Genomic DNA, 17253 nt, shown 5'->3' with positions numbered 1-17253 from the left:
ACGCCCGAGGGCAAATGACGGCGCTCACAACATTGTAAGACAAATGTCGGCGCCTACAATACTGTTTAGGCTCTAACATGCCTAGAATGGCTTAAAGCACATGTTTTGTTATATCTTGACGGTACTTTTCCTATAGGCGTGTAGGGTATGGTCCTCAGTATTGCGGTTGACTTGATTGCCCTGCCTTATCTGCACGCATAGTTATGAAGGAGCAGTGTGTAGATGTTAGGCGAGGCAAAGCCAGCCTAGGACGTCGGGCGAGGCAGAGCTAGCCCTCGGACGTCGAGCAAGGCAAAGCCAGCCCTCGGACGTTGGGTGAGGCAGGAGCCAGCCTCCGAACATCGGACGATGTTGAGTCTGCCCTCAAACGTCGAGCACAGTGGAGCTAGCCCTTAGGGGTCGGGCGAGACGGAGTCTGCCCTCAGATGTCGGGTGAGGCGAAGCCTGCCCTCGGGGGTTGAGCGAGACAGAGTCTACCCTCAAACGTTCAGGTGAGGTAGAGTTGACCCTTGGGGTTTGGGCAAGACAGAGCCTGCCCTTAGACATCGGGCAAAGAGGAGCCAACCCTTGGGAGCCAACTCGAGGCGAGACCCATGGTCTCGGTCGACGGACGAGGAGTGACCTGGTGAGCGGTGTAGTCGTGCTCTCGATCGCGTAGATGAATCAACGTTGATGGCCATTAGCTCCTCCTCTTCGGGTACCCTACTATTGGTACCCGACTAGTTTTAGGGTGTCACATAGAGATATCGCATGGGGTGTTTGTAACAATACAAGGTAGGCTACGCTAGCACAAAAAAAATTCTATCGCGTAAAACAAGAACACTACTGTTATAGATCACGGGATTACCACTAGACGCTCATATGCGGAAGTTGATGAAGCACGTTGGGGTAGTGTAGTCGATCACCTCCATGTCAAACGTTCAGCGGCGTCCTCCTCATGCAGTGGCATGTCCAAGTGTTGCAGATGCAACACCTCCAAGGTATCCACGTCAAACGTTCAGCGGCGTCCTCCTCGTGCAACGACTCATCCAATTGTCGAAAACCTTTTACGATAAGTCGAGCTTTATAGATGTGAACATTTCCATCCATATCTTTCTTCTTCTTATAGATCCATTTGCACTCTATGGTTTTAACACCATCAGGCGGGTCAACCAAATTCCAAACTTGATTGTCTCCCATGGACTCTATTTCGAATTGCATGGCACTCTACCATTTTTTAGAGTCTGAGTCCATCATTGCTTCTACATATGTCGCTAGGCTCATCATTGTCCAACAGTAATATTTCCCGCAATTCAGCGGAGCCTCGCCGACCTTCGTGGTTGTGGTGGTGCTTCTCTTGCCATGGGTATCTCAACTTGTTCAGCTACGCTAGCATCACTCCTTGATTCTTGCCCTAATTGGCTCATCCCGAACTTCTTCAAGATGCACTGTCTTTCCATTCTTCTCCCCTTTGAGAAACTCTTTCTCTAGGAAAACACCATTTCGAGCGACAAACACTTTGCCCTCTGATCGGTTATAGAAATAATATCCTAAAGTTTCCTTTGTATATCCCATGAAAATGCATTTATCCGACTTGGGTGTTATCTTGTCCGACTAAAATCGTTTGACAAATACTTCACATCCCCAAATCTTTAGAAAAGACAAACTAGGAGCCTTTCCAGTCCACATCTCATATGGTGTCTTAACTACGGATTTAGATGGTACCCTATTAAGTGTGAAAGCTGTTGTTTCTAGAGCGTATCCCCAGAATGATAACGGTAGGTCCGACTGGCTCATCATTGATCAAACCATGTCCAACAAGGTTCGATTACGTCGCTCGGATACACCATTTCTCTGAGGTGTTCTAGGCGGCGTAAGCTGTGGAACAATTCCGCAGCACTTCAGATGATTGCTAAACTCGTGGCTTAAATACTAGCCTCCACGATCAGATCATAAGGCCTTAATTCTCTTGCCACGCTGATTTTCAACTTCATTTTGAAATTCCTTGAACTTTTCAAAGGTTTCAGACTTGTGCCTCATCAAGTAGACATAGCCATATCTACTAAAATCATCAGTAAAAGTTATGAAGTATTGGAACCCTCCTCTAGCTATCATGCTCATTGGTCCGCATACATCGGTATGTATGAGTTCCAACAAGCCTAATGCTCTCTCAGGAAAACCTATGAAAGGCACCTTGGTCATCTTGCCTAGCAAGCAAGCCTCACATGTCTCGTATGATTCAAAATCAAACGAAGTTAAAAGTCCATCAGAATAGAGCTTCTTCATGCGCTTTTCACTTATATGACCCAAACGACAATGCCACATGTAGGTAGGACTCAAATCATTATGCCGAGGCCTTTTAACACTTATATTATAGACAGGTGAATCATCAAGACTTAAAACAAACAATCCATTAACAATGGGTGCAAAAGCCATAAACATATTATTCTTAGAGATCACACAACCATTGTTTTCACTCGCAAATGAATAACCATCCTGCATCAAGCATGAAGGAGACATAATGTTTCGACTTAAACTAGGAACTGAAATAACAATTATTCAACTCCACGATAAATCCTGACGGGAGGTGAAGTTGCATCATCCCGACGATCAACGCAGCAACCCTTGCATTATTGCCCACGCGAAAATCAACTTCTCCTCTTTCAACGCTTCTACTTTTTATCAGTCCCTGCATCAAATTGCAAATATGAGCAACTGATCCGGTATCAAATACCCAAGAATTAATAATTGTATCAGCGAGAAATATGTTGTCTATAACATTAATAACAAGTGTACCTAAGGTGGAAGTACTCTTACTTCCGCCATTCTTCAACGAAGCCAGATACTGCTTGCAATTTCTCTTCCAGTGACCAAGTTCGTGTCAATAAAAGCACTCTTTGTTTGGAGCAGGTCCAGCTTTAACCTTGGGCGCTGGGTTTGGCTTAGAGTTCACAGCCTTGCCTTTCTTCTTCCAAGAATTGCCCTTCTTTTTAAAGCTAGGCTTGTTCTGTATTGCCATCACATGGCTGCTGCCAGCGCTTTTCTTAATGTCACCCTCTGTTGTTTTAAGCATGCCACATAGTTCATTTAGACCCTTCTCCGCCCCATGCATATGGTAGTTCAAGATGAAGTTCCCATAGCTAGGCGGAAGAGACGAAAGAATGAAATCAGTGGCCAACTCTTGGCCCAGTGGGAAGCCCAGCTTCTCCAACCGTTGAACATAACCAACCATCTTGATTACGTGTGGCCCTACTGCTGCGCCTTTTGCTAGCTTGCTTTCCACAAAAGCCTTAGACACATTGAACCTTTCAGTCCTAGCCTGTGTCTGGAACATGTCTCTAAGCGCCACGATCATATCGTACGCCTCATGATTTGTTTCAAACTACATCTGTAGTTCGAGTTCCATGCAAGCAAGCATAAGGCAGCTTACTTCAAGATTAGCATCACATGCTTTCTTGTAAGCATTCTTAACGGCAGCAAGTGCATCATCAGCAGGTTCTTCTGGTAATGGAGTGTCCAGAACATCTTCCTTTTTATCAGCCCTGATAACAATTCTTAGGTTACGGATCCAATCTATGTAGTTTGTTCCATTCAGCTTGTCCTTCTCAAGGACTGAACGCAAAGCAAACGGTGTGGTGTTGCTAGGTGTCATTTATCTACAACAAATAATAATGCAAAATACTAAGACAAAAGTATCCATGATAGAGTAAATCACATTAAACTTTTAACAGACTCTACTCCCACTAAAATCAATATCCCTCTATTGATACTTAGTGATTCAGGATCCACAACTAACAAGTCTACTAGTGAACTTTAGCATCACCGCTAGCAGTCAAGGTAGATCGGTAAGCAACTCTTTGCTAATCATATCACATATGACTCCTGTTGTTGGGTGACATCTCCATGTCTCGACGCCCAACCTTCATGCCCCAAAGTTCCTTAACCGTTAAGATGACCTTATTAAGCAAACCAACCCTTATGCGTGTAAGTATCCGATACAAACCCGTCTAGTCAAGGAAAGCTAGTGATACTCTAATTTCATAGACCCACCACCAATTGTACAAGACATGGGATGGTGCAAGTTTTAGTTGGGAGGGCATACATAACTTAAAATTTGCGAGGGATCATTCTACTTGTAACATCACATCATGTAGAGTAAAACAAAAGAGTAGCATTCACATAGTTGTGACACAGTATGGCCCGATTTCTAGTGGTGATCTCCATCTCCATAGAACCTGTTCACCATGATGATCTCCATCTCCATGATCTATGTGCGCCATCCTCCTAGTGATGAGTCCTCCAAGAACTAATACAAGCTATTACATCTAATCAGCTAGTAAACAAGGTTACATAGTTGCTTGGATCATCACAGATTGGCACACAGGTCATCAATTACATTAATTTGACAATACATATGCAGGGGCCATATTGATCACAAAATCCTAGAAAATAGAGTTAGGCGTTCTAACGTCCAAACTTAAAAGGCTCAAAACTCCATCTTCCAAGCCGATTTTGGGAAATCTAATTTCGCCAAAAACACCAAAAGGGTTGAATTTCATGTGTAATTTTTTCTGTAGATCAATTTTCATATAAAATTCGCCGAGATCCGAGATCGTACCGAAAAGTTACGGCTGTTTTACCAAAACACATGACCATGGTAAATTATCCGATCCAGTAGTAGATCCAATCGACTACTGCGCATCATATGCGTCTGGCGTATGAATCTAGGTTTCGATTCGACCAATCACATTGATCTTCGCTCGCTGCAACTGGCATTACGTGTATCACTTAACTCCGATGGCGGAATTTTGACCGGTAGGAGTACGTCGTTACACGACCATTGCAGCAAGATCACGAAACCAGATCATAGATCAATCTGAAAACCCGCATATCTCCATATGCACACATCCCAAATCCATAACTAAACAGCATCGGCTCTGATACCACTGTAACAATACGAGGTAGGCTACGCTAGCACAAAAAAAATTCTATTGCGTAAAATAGGAACACTGTTGTTATAGATCACGGGATTATCACTAGACACACAGATGCGGAAGTTGATGAAGCGTGTCGGGGCAGTGTAGTCGATCACCACCACGTCAAACATTCAACGGCGTCCTCCTCGTGCAGCGGCTCGTCCAAGTGTTGCAGATGCAACACCTCCAAGGTATCCACACGTGCGGGGAGGAAGCGTCAGCAAACCGGACTGCTAGATCCGCGAGTGCAACTCGATGAGGGCGTGGGAGATGGACAGTTGATGGGCGTGGGAGATGGACAGCTGCTGGGCGTGGGAGAGCAGCAGCTGCGCCAAAAAGGTCCAAACCCTAAGCCGCCCCTATCCCCTCAATATATAGAGGTCCCTAACAGGCCTCTAGGTCCGAGGCCCATTGGTACTCCTAAATCTGGTCCAATTCGGATCAGATCCTCATTGGGCTTCCAGCACATTAAGTGTGCGACCCTATAGGTTCACATACGTATAGACATGACGTGAGTACTTCTACTCGGTCAATAGTTGGTAGCGGCCTCTAGCAAGACATGCCAACTCCTATATGCACACGAAGATCATATCAGACGAACCATCATAACATCATGTACATGATATTCCCTTTGCCTCACGATATTTGGTCTAGCTCCAAGCCGACCTCTCTTTCTCGATCCTGTGATTCAAAGTCCCTTTCTAGGTTAACTCTTAACCTCGCGTAGCATGGCCATGCATTTCCGGATTCGATCACTCGAGTGGCCCAGAGATATCTCTCTCAAGTAGAGAGGGGCAAATTATATCTTGACTGATCATACCTCACAGCATGCTTCCTGACAAACCCGAAAGCTACCTTTATAACTACCCAGTTACGGAGTAGCGTTTGACAGCCCCTAAGTAAGTCGATTCACATCTTGAGTGCATGCAACAATCTCAGGACTAAGGACAAAGCGTACACGTTGTGTAAAGAGAACTATATAACTATATTCGTGTTGGGTCGGTCCTAGCACATGTCTCTACACGTGCCCACATTATTAGTTTGACATCTGCATATCCATGACTTGTGAAACATAGTCATCAGCTAATACATGTACTAGTCTAATATTCATGTGTGTCCTCACATGAACTCCGACTAAGGACAACTTTAGAATAACCATACAAGTAAAGAGTTTCACATACAATTCACATAATTGCAAATCAATTCAAGGTAGCCTTTAATGGATATTCAAGGAACACAATATGAAACATGGATGCAATGAAATATCATCATCTCTATGATTGCCTCTCGGGCATCATCTCTATGATTGCCTCTAGGGCATATCTCGAACAGATTGCCCCTGTAGCATATCTCCAATAGTGTTCGGATACTAATAAAAAAATTTACAGAATTCGTCAGTAATCCGCGAGGCAAATTTATTAAACCTAATTAATCCATTATTAACACATATTACGATAGCACCACATTGTCAAATCATTGATTAATTAGACTTAAAAAATTTATCTCAAAAATTAGTCGCAAATTGTGCAATTAGTTATTTTTTAGTTTATATTTAATATTCCATACATGTATCTAAACATTCGATGAAACAGGAGGTAAACTTTAGGAGTAACTAAACAAGGCCTCAGTCAATCACATTCACACCCAAAATTCAGTTTACTTATCATAGTATTTCTCGCCAAGAAAAACAGAGCATCTGCCGAAAAGACTGATGGCTTCGGTTGGCCATCATGCAAGTGAGAAGAAACGGGAATGAAGCACTTATTGTATCCTTCATGCAATGTCAAAGATCCAGGACATATCTTAACAGCACAGCAAGTGCAGGTCGACTGGGCTAGCCACCTCTAAGAGGTGAATGACATCACACACACATCATCGCTGCGATGCGAGGCAGTGCTACTGCTAACTGGCGGAAAGCACTTCGGCACAACATAATGCACAAAAATCGGGCGCCCGCTAGATGGGGCACCCGGTCTTCATAGTACTACTAGTAGGGTTAAGGGAGGTCGGTGGAGTGGATGGTAGAACTACGACTGCACGCGCATTCTCTTCACGTCGTTCTCTGGTACATTCGCGTCAGCGCCGTTGCCTCGTGCTGTGCCTTCGCCTGCTTTAGGAACCTGAAGATCAACACAGGAAAATTCAGCGACAATAACCAGATGGATATGTCGGTGTTATAAAAAAGAGCTTTTCTTGTGTGTCACTAATGCTGCAGTTTAAGCAATTTGCTTCAAATTAAACGCTGCGGTGAACTGAACTCACATTTTCGTCAGGAACTATGGCATATCTTTCTGACTGGCGATACCCAAACTTTGGCTGCAAAAAATAGAGACACGTTACTTGCCTGTCTTCTTGCAAAAGCATCTGCAGCTACTAGAGTTAAATGAAACAAACCGGCAAATGGGGCTGCCGTCGATGACTCCAACTTCTTGCAGCCAGAACCGTCGGTGCTTAAGGCATCAATCAGCACAGGTGTATTCCTTCAGGATGATATAAGTCGATAAGTTGTCAGATCAGAAGAGTAAGTAGCAGAGACTAGCATAAACAAGTGTTTTGCAAGGGAGAAGACATTGAGCTCGTGCACTAGATAAGAACCACCTGTCAACTATTTCACCATTGCCGAGCTGTCCGCTAGTACCCCTTCCCCAGGAGAAAACATTTTTCTTCTCGGAAAGGGCAAGTGTATGCCTCCATCCGCATGCAACTTGGGAAATTTTCTGCGGTAACCACAGTAGTAAGCAAAATTGGCAATTATCATTTAAATGGATCAATTAACAAACTGTGACCATCATTTTTGGGGCTATAACTTTTTGGTTCATGTAGTACAAGGATGGTTTGTTTGAGGAAAAAGTCAGTATTATGCACTAGCCCTCCCACGAACACACCATACCTGATCCTCTGGAAAATGAACTTGTACTGGGGAGCAGTGATCATCATTGTTGCCGACTCCAACTTGTCCAAACTGCAGCCTCAATATAGGAGAAACATTCAGTGTAAAAAATGGTAGAAAAAATCCACATGGGCAAGTGAAAATAGAATACAATAGAGATGGAACGCAAGCAAAGCTCTGCATGAAAGTCACGATGTGCCTAGATTGTACATAGTTGTGCCCAAAGTAAGCATATGTGTAGACAAGATATGTCCCTCTTCTGGAGAAGAATGGTGATTTTGCAAATAAGCAATCATGTTCATAGAAACAAGAACAGTCTTTGTCTGAACTCAATTTCCCAAGGTGACCAAGGAAAAAGTCCATCTTGTTTCTGTTGTGTAAAGGAACTTCCCAATCATCATGCCGAGTTTCACCATGCCTAAGCAACTATACATGTGCACACAAAAAAAAAATGTTCTTATCCACGCAAGAGATTCATTGCTCAATGTTTGCCTTTTTTATCCATCGATAAAAAGTACATGATAGAATTTTGCATGTACAGGTTTGAATCAGACACCAATAATTGGGTACCAAAGCAAGTAGAGGCACAAAGATGATAACGACCTTGTTCCATCCCCATCCGTAAAGCTTTCCCTCTGATGTAAGTGCCATCGTATGCCTCCAACCGCCTGAAATCTAAATCAGCAGAACTTGTGTATGTAAACCTTCTATTCCAAAGCTCAAATAGTCAAATAGTAATAAAGACTTGAGGACATGCTAATTTATTCCGACAGGGACGTTTTGTCTGGGGCTCTCGGCTAAGTAGCATAGGATATGTTCCCGTTTGTTTGGGAGTTTCCTGAACTTTTAATGTAAACTTGACTATATATACCAATATGTAAAAAGTAGATTCTTCAAACCATCAGTATAAGGTGTGTCTATGTCAACCTGTGCATGGAAGTATGGAACCATCATCTTTCTAAATCCCAGTAAAGTGAAAATGAAGTTCTTGATTGCATTAATCCTTCATAAAACCATGTCACAGAATGTTTCTAGAAGGTATTACCTGGGATATAGTGCTATCTTTCAAAGCTTCTAGTTTATGTGGAACTAAATGATCTTCAAAATCACCATGTCCCAGTTGACCATATTTGCTCCAACCATAAGTGTACAGATTACCAGAGTCGGACACAGTAATTGTATGGCGCCATCCACATGCCACAAGCACCATCTTCTCACCCTACAGAAGGACAAAAATATAAGAATTACAGAAACCTGGAACAAGAGAACAAACAGAAATAACAGCAAAAAAATAACTATCTATGGGAAGAGGACCAAAATGGCCATATCTTTGTGACAGTTCCGTTAACTTATTTAAAGCAGGAGTAAGATAAAGCTGCAGGGAAAACTGAATCTTATTTCACATCTGATTACTGTTAAGTTGTTATTAATTATTAGAGTAAGGAATTCCCTTTTCACCTACAACTGAACCATAAATCAAATATTTAAACTCTGATGTGTGCTTGGATGATGGCAGACATCTGATCTGTGCTTGGATGATGTCAGGCTAGTGCTAGTGCTTTACTTTGTCTGGACTAAAAAAGGGCGTACCCAGTGCAGAGAGCTCCCGCTCTGTGCGGGGTCTGGGGAAGGGTGTCAGTGGCAAGCCTTACCCTCGCCTGTGCAATGCGAGGAGACCGTGACTCGAAACCAGACCTTCCGGTCACAGGCAGTAAGACTCTACCGCTTGCACCAGGCCCGCCCTTCTTACTTTGTCTGGACTAGAAAAGGTAAAATGGATGCACTCCATGCTGATTTCAAGAAAATCACCAGCATAATGTATAGAGAAGAACAGAGGGTATTTCAATCAGCTGAAAGAATTTTATGCATTTGATGGTTTCTATCAGGGCAAAAAATATTGACCCCCCAACACTTTTAAATTAAGGGATGTTTCAAGATGACAACATCCAGAGTGGTTTCGACTCCCTGCTTTTCCTTGTTGGGTGGATGACCTGGAAAGAAAGGAACATGTGGACGTTTGACGGCTCAAGCGCCTCGCCTGCGGAACTCACGCAACTGATCATCGACAGAACAAATGTTTGGCTAATGGCTGGTTTCAAACAGCTCAGGTCGCTGATGGTTCTCTTATGAGTACACCTGATTGTGGCTCAGCGCTAGGGTCTTTTTCGGAAAGGTCACAAATGTGTTATGTGTAATTTAAACCGCTGTAAACGCTGATGTGTGCCTTTAACTCGGTAATCAGGTGATTACCGTTTTGACTTTTGAGGCTTGTACTTAACTCTACTTCTTAATGAAAAACATGCCACAGCAGTAAGTCACAGCTAAACATATGCCTGGCTGACAGTCTCAGAGATTAAGTAAGGAATAAGGAGTGCATTTAGATTTTGTAACATGTGATCATTTTTCATGCAGTATCAAGTGCTGTAGGTGTTAGTAGACGTTCAGTTGCTTGGATCTGTTGATTTTAAACTGGAAAAAACAAGCTGAGCCAAATTAGACTAATTTACCTCCACAGAAGATACTTTTTCAGGAAGCAAACGATCATTACGGTCACCAAGACCTAAGTTTCCATATCGACCCCAACCCCATCCATAGAGGTCACCATCTTCAGTTACTGCAGCAGTATGTTCAGCGCCAGCAGCAATCATTTTCACACAAACACCCTACAAACATAGGACCATTAGCACTAAAGTGCAGTGCACAGGACATTGACAAATAGTGACAATTCTGCTCCAGAAGGAACAAGGTGGGATGGGTGAGGGCCAATGTTCACATCACCATTACTGAGGAACATAATGACAGCACATAAATGGTGCATCTCATGATTATAGTAGTTTAGGTAATATATTGTTGTGAACCAAATCATAGGTAGTTATTAGATACGAATCCAACACTTCAACTCAATAGTCGTGATTTACAATTTTAGCATTTTACACATGTTCTACGCATAGCATGTTGCATTGAACAAGTGTCCAAGTTAAAAATGGTGGTCCTAAGACTTTCCTAGCATGATCCAGATCACTCTGTATGAAGATTTCGTTATCCCCTTTGTTACCTCAAAAGCCTGAATCTTTTGTGGAAGCAGCGAGTCTTCAGTGGTTCCAAGACCCAGCTGTCCGTTTTGGTTACGGCCCCAACTACGGTACGCATAAAGGAATAGGGATCAGATAATACAACAGCTATGCACAGAACTCAAATAGAACAACAGAATACAATGATGTAAAACTTGATAGCAGTGCTTATCAATTTTTTTTTTTTCATGAATAGGCTTATAGTATATACTCCCAACAAGTTATAACATGCTCGGCAATTAAAACTGTGGGTAGCCCGCTCACCTCTGCACTTCTCCGGCCATGGTGACGGCAAGACAATGGCTGTCCCCGCAAGGCAATCTGCTTGATCTTGAGCCCCTGCAGCGCCTTGACCGGCTGGGGCGTGAAGACGTCGCTGGAGTTGCCATGACCCAGCCTCCCGAAGTCTCCCCAGCCCCAGCTGTAGACCTGAAGCTCGTCCTCGGAGTAGGCGGTGGTGTGGTCGGCGCCGCAGATGACCGACGTGATCCCGGGCGCGTCGAAGCCGCTGAGCACGGTGGGCACGAGCCGGTCCTCCGCGTCGCCGTGGCCGAGCTGCCCGTCCTCGCCCCTGCCCCACGAGCACAGGACATTGCCCGCTGGCAAGCTGGACAGCCAGACACAAAAGAAAAGAAAAGAAAAGAAAAGGCAGGGCCGGCCACTTGTCAGCGAAAAGCGCAAGCAACAACAAGTGACAATCGTGCGTGCTCGACGGAATGCGTTGTCTAGGAAGGCGGCATGGCTTACTGAGGAGCGCGACGGAGTGGCTGGCGCCGGCGGAGACGAGCACGACAGTCTGCGGCGGCGAGTCGGGGGCGGCGGCCATGACCGAGTCCATCTCTTCGACCTGGCGGCAGGCCGCGGCGTCCAGTCCAGTCCAGACTCCAGAGACCACCACCAAACACCGCGAGGAACGGGAACGGGAGCGCGCTGGCGGCCGCCAATCCAACAATCGCGACGGCGAGCGGGGAGCGGAGGCGGAGTGGGGTGCGCAGTGTGCGACGACCGGGACGCGGGATTTTAAGCCGGGGGAGTGGAGACAGGAGACCGAGAGATGAGACGGGAGGGTGCGGCGGCCGCGATGGGATGGGCGACCTGCCGTATTAATGGCTAGCGTACAAGCCCCACCGGCCCACCCCCACCCCATGTGACGAGCCGCCCGCGCCCTGCGCCGGTGTGCGCTAGCAAAGCACTGCCGCGCGCTCGCCCGAGCCGGTGGGTTAAGCTCGCTGATTAGCGCGTCATTAAGGAGGAGCGGGAGAGGTGGACGACGACGACGACGACGGCCCCGTCTTCCAGTAGCACCCGTGCTCGGTCGTGGCGGCCAGGGTGCTCCGCTGAGTCGTGGGGCCGTGTCTCCGCGGGGCCCGCTATCACTGTGTGCGGCGGGTGGCGAGAGGGGTCCGGCAGTCCGGGGCAGCTGTTCGGCTGGGTTTATAATCGTATACGATGGATCGTAATCTACCAACCGGCTCCGGCGGGGAGGAGGCAGCCTGCAGGGCCACTCGTTTTTGCTCCCGGAGCGAAGAGACCAGAGCGCGCAACGTCGCCCTCGCCAACTTATCAGAGTTTTTAATTCGGCTCGTCTCGTCGCATCTGCCGTCTCTCCGGGCTCCGGCCGTTTTCGTTTTCCAGTGAAAACGGCTCGAAATCGCATCGTTTTTCGGTTGCAGGACCAGGGATTTGAGCAAGAGCTGTGGTGGTAGTGGTACTCACTGGGTACTGAGGCAGGACCTGGATCTCTCCACCTCACTCCCTACTAGTATATTGTTCAATTCGTTCCATTTGCAATTTTGCATGGTATCGTATCACGCGCTGGAAATAAAAGAACGATGGACCGAACTGTCCAAGTGGACGTACTGGTACCCAAAGCTCCATTACGCCCGCCGTGGTCCTTGCCTCCCGATTTTCCAACTCCAATTCCGTTTTAGCTCGTTTTCTTGAAAAGCCGAGCCTTAAGCAGCACTAGTTTACGGAGCTCTCAAGGACGTCCTCTGCTTACTCTACAGCCCGGGTGGGGGAAAAAACATCCCTTCTAGAGTAGGTTGCGATCTATCGTCCCTTGTGAGACACTGCACAAGATGGTGTGCACGATCTGCGGATATGGACCGCCCGCAGGCGCTCGGCAGTCGGTTCCAACTTCCTACAGGCAAAAAGGACGGGGCATGTAGCGGCTGGTTAAGAGAAGTCTACAGGCGAATAGGACGACAAGGAAGGATGGCCGGACCCTGCGATCAATCGTACGTGTGCACTAATGAAGCATCATTACCACCACAAATAGTCTCGCAACTTGAAGTGAGCCTCAGGCATAACTACACATCACTTCCAGAGTTCCAATGTCAACAAGTCAATAGGGCGCGTGAGCTTAGAGCAAGGTCAATGTATATGGACCAACCGGTCCATATAGATGGGTCTCATGGCAGAGGTCTATAGTTAAGTTGGAGGTCACAATGTATCTGGACCGGCTGTCCATAAGGCTAGGTCCCATAGCCAGTAAAATATCCCACATCCCCAACTTCCCCCATCTGTTCGCGCGACGGAGAAGTCCAGGGCGATGTAGCTCCGTATCCCCTATCTCCAGCACCGTCTTCTCCGCCACCGATCTCCTTCCTCGCACTAAATCCGACCATGGCCTTCCCCTTCCACCTCAGATCTCCAACTTCCGTGCTCAGATCGGGCGTCAACCAACTCAGATCGGACGTTTCTTGCAGGGGCACGGACGCCCAGGGCGGCGACCTAGGGAGCCGCGTGGACGGCCGACGCTGCAACCTGGCGTCCTCGCAGGCCACCGACTGCCTGCACCCGCATGAACGCTTGGCACGGCGACCTGGCGTGCACCGTCCGGTGGCACCCGCGTGCACACCCGGCTCGTAGATCTCGCTAGGCACTGGCCGGGATGTCGGCGCGTGCACAGACTCCCGAGCTGGGGCATGCGGACGGCAGGGGAGCAGGACTCACGGGGCACCGACCCGTTCCTCATCTCAGCAGCAGGTATAATCATTTCCTACCTCCGATCCGTGCATAGTAATAGCAGCTGCTTTAGCTTTTATATAGTTGTAAAAATGAGAGTTGGAGTTTGTAGCGTAACTAGCCTAACGAGGTTGAGTTCGTAACCTCCGATCCGTGCATAGTACTACTTCTTTTTGCAAAGTATGAATGAACAATGAAATAAAAGTACAATTGCCTTATTTCAGATACGAGTACAAATAAATTTAAGAAAACACACGATCCTAAATTTACATGGATGAGACTCTACTCTTGGCCGGGTGCATGTTGCTGTGTACTGAATTTTTGCCAAATGTGCTCTATCAAATCTTCCTTGAGACGAACGTGAGTTGATCGATTGCGAATTTCATTGTCTTTGTCTAGTATATCTGTGAATCCATAGATTGGTCCATGTGCAAGCCCGGTTAAATTTGGAGAAGATTGCGCTTGCTCATATGTGTTATCATCTGGTATGTCATAGATGCCTCTCTCATCCTCTATTATCATGTTGTGCAATATAACACATGCATACATAATATTGGCGAGTTCTTCCCGTTCCCAAAGTCTTGCTGGGTGACGTATGATAGCCCAACGCTTTTGCAACACCCCGAAAGCTCGTTCCACAGCTTTTCTTTCTCCTTCTTGATAGCTTGCAAACAATTTATGCTTAGGACTTAGTGGTCGGTTGATTGTCTTGACAAATGTGGCCCATTCTGGATAGATGCCGTCAGCTAGATAGTAACCCATGTTGTATTGTGACCCATTAACAGTGTACTGAACCTCAGGTGCTTTGCCTTGTAGCTGTTCTGTGAATAACGGTGACTGGTCAAGCACATTAATGTCATTGTTTGAACCAGAAGCTCCAAAGAATGCATGCCAAATCCATAGGTCATAAGACGCGACAGCCTCTAGCATTATGGTAGGTACCTTATAATCACCTCGAGTGAATTGCCCTTTCCAAGCAACAGGGCAATTCTGCCACTCCCAATGCATACAATCAAGACTACCCAACATCCCAGGGAAACCACGCTGGTCTGCTACTTGCAGTAAGCGTTGGATGTCTTCACTAGTAGGTTTGCGTAGATATTGTGCACCGAATAAGCTTCTAACATCATGAACAAAATGAATCAAACACTCCATTGCTGTACTCTCGGCAACCCCAAATGTTTCATCCATAAGATCTGCTGGTGAACCATATGCCAACATTCTAATGGCAGCAGTACATTTCTGTAATGGTGATAGACCCACTTTGCTGAATGCATCTCGGCGTAGACGAAAATATGGAGACCAAACACCTAAAGCTTCAACTATGCGCATAAATAAATGCTTCCTCATGCGAAATCTTCTACGAAACTGATTATCTGTGTACAAGGGAGTATCTGAAAAATATTTACCAACTAGTCTGTTGTGATCATCTTCATGATTTCTGTTGATGTACCTCCTTGTATAACCCCCACGTCGAATAGAGGACCTAGCTGATTCTGCTTCAATCTCAGCTTCAATCTCCTGCTCAAGCTCAGCCTCAATCTGTGCTTCAAGCTCAGACTCAATAGAATCATCTGAGTCAGTTGACATTTTTTCTAGTGAATGAGGAAGTGGTGTCTTGTGTGAATCAGGCAGTGGTTGTGGACTGGTGTCTAGTGAACGAGGGAGTGGTGTGGTGGTCATATTTGTAGCTGTTGTCCACTTTATGCAACAACTATATTTTTTATCTTTTTCTCAACAGCCATCTGCTGCTTCTGGCATGACCTAAATAGCTATATTTTTGTTTGTCTTTTCTCAACAACTATATTTTTGTTTGTCTTTTCTCAACAGCTATATTTTGCTTTTGTCCATACCTCAACAGCCATCTACTGGTTTCATTAATAGTGGGGTACAGCCATATTAAGCTTACAAATACACTGCCAGCACTAAGAAAAATAACAATTACACTAAATATTGGTGGTACAACCATGCTACCTAATACATAAAAACTAATTAACTTGAAAACAACAATTACACTAAATATTAGGGATACATGCATCTCTTGCTGCCTTTCTACTCCTCAGCCAAGTCTTTTGCTATCTGGTCCATTATGTTGTCATGCCTTTTTTTTTCTTTTTCATTGAAGTTTGAGGTATCTATTGCCAACAGTTTTAAATATGTCTTATACTTTTTATCTCTTGCAGTTTTTGCTTTCAGTGACATAGCTTCATGATACATAACCATATTCTGACTTGGTTGGTTGCTCAAAGGAGATGGTGTTGTAGATTTTCCTGTCCCTTTCAGCCTTGCCTTCGCTTTCTTCTGCCCCTCAGGACGTACCTCTCTACTCATGGTTTCCCCCTCTGTGTCTTGGTTGGATGAAGAAGTGTACGCTCCTGAGTTAGATAGCTTGTCCTTTTTGTTGTCCTCTCCTCTTGGATGATTCTGCGCCATTTGGGCATCTCCTTGGCCACTTTCCACAGGTACTCATATATGAAAGACCTACCCTTGTTGCCTCCCTTGAACATCTCATGGGCTGTTTTCAGGACCATGTCATCAGATTGCCCACTGCTGCGTGCACTCATAGCTCGAGCATAAGCCCCACTGAACTTTGTGATATCCCTCTTGACATCACCCCAGTGTGTCTTCAATTGTTTGACTGACCTCTTGTGGCTATTTTTTGGCGCGTTGTCGTTGAACTCAGTAGCTACAGCTTTCCAATAGTACTCACATTTCCTGTCGATGCCGATTACGGGATCAGTGGAGTGATGTGTCCACGAATTGAAAAGCCGCTCATTTTCTTCTTCACTCCAATTGATGCGTTGACGCCTCTTTGGTTCTTCTTCTTCACTGCTATCACTTAAATCTTCAATGTTGACTGATTGCTTCTCTTGTTGTGCGGAGCATCGAGAACTAGACTCGGATCCATGGGAAGAAGTGTTGGCTGCAGCTCCACCTAAATGGCCAAATTGAAGAACTGGTGGAGGCCTATTGGCTACAGGTGCACCCAAACTTTCATGGAGATCTACAGTGTACGTCTTTCAAGGAGGAGGCCAACACCCAACGCCCAACGGCTACCTTCGGAAGGCCAACGACTTTCTTGTTTATTGTTGTGTGTCAGATCTACAGTGTACAAGCCGTTTTTTATTGTCTTCTGGGCTGCCCATAGTGTTATGGGTGGCTTTTACCTATGGACTGCTTATAGACTAGTTCTACAATGTACCAGCTATTTGATAGTAAATATTTAATTTCCTATGGACTGGTTTTACCAACATTGTGGTTGCTCTTAGTTTGATGTCAGCACTGGCAATGTCGCCTCAGCCACACAATCGGTGGCAGCTCGAGCTCCAGGAGAAGATTAGGTGAAGGGAGTGCAGCTCATAATTGA

At 45.6% G+C, this 17253-nt stretch overlaps 1 protein-coding gene and 2 pseudogenes across 1 annotated transcript; all 3 read right to left on the bottom strand.

Moving 5' to 3' along the window:
• Positions 1–2651: 2651 nt before the first annotated feature.
• Positions 2652–3631, bottom strand: LOC136495805 (uncharacterized; annotated as a pseudogene).
• Positions 3632–6704: 3073 nt separating this feature from the next.
• LOC136496596 (ultraviolet-B receptor UVR8-like) lies at positions 6705–12277 on the bottom strand (annotated as a pseudogene).
• Positions 12278–13483: 1206 nt separating this feature from the next.
• On the bottom strand, positions 13484–15476 carry LOC136495804 (protein ALP1-like). The gene has a single exon (XM_066491630.1). It carries the CDS (start codon positions 15474–15476, stop codon positions 14169–14171), a length of 1308 nt encoding a protein of 435 aa, XP_066347727.1. The 3' UTR covers positions 13484–14168.
• Between the last annotated feature and the right edge of the window lie 1777 nt (positions 15477–17253).

Source organism: Miscanthus floridulus, chromosome 12 (assembly GCF_019320115.1).
Source record: "Miscanthus floridulus cultivar M001 chromosome 12, ASM1932011v1, whole genome shotgun sequence".
Classification (NCBI taxonomy): Eukaryota; Viridiplantae; Streptophyta; class Magnoliopsida; order Poales; family Poaceae; genus Miscanthus; species Miscanthus floridulus.
The sequence above is the reverse complement of the archived record's forward strand: the minus strand, read 5'-3'. Positions and strand labels throughout refer to the sequence as shown.

Excerpts from the sequence above, each read along its gene's own strand:
- LOC136495804 (XM_066491630.1), bottom strand. The coding sequence starts at position 15,476 with ATGTCAACTGACTCAGATGATTCTATTGAGTCTGAGCTTGAAGCACAG.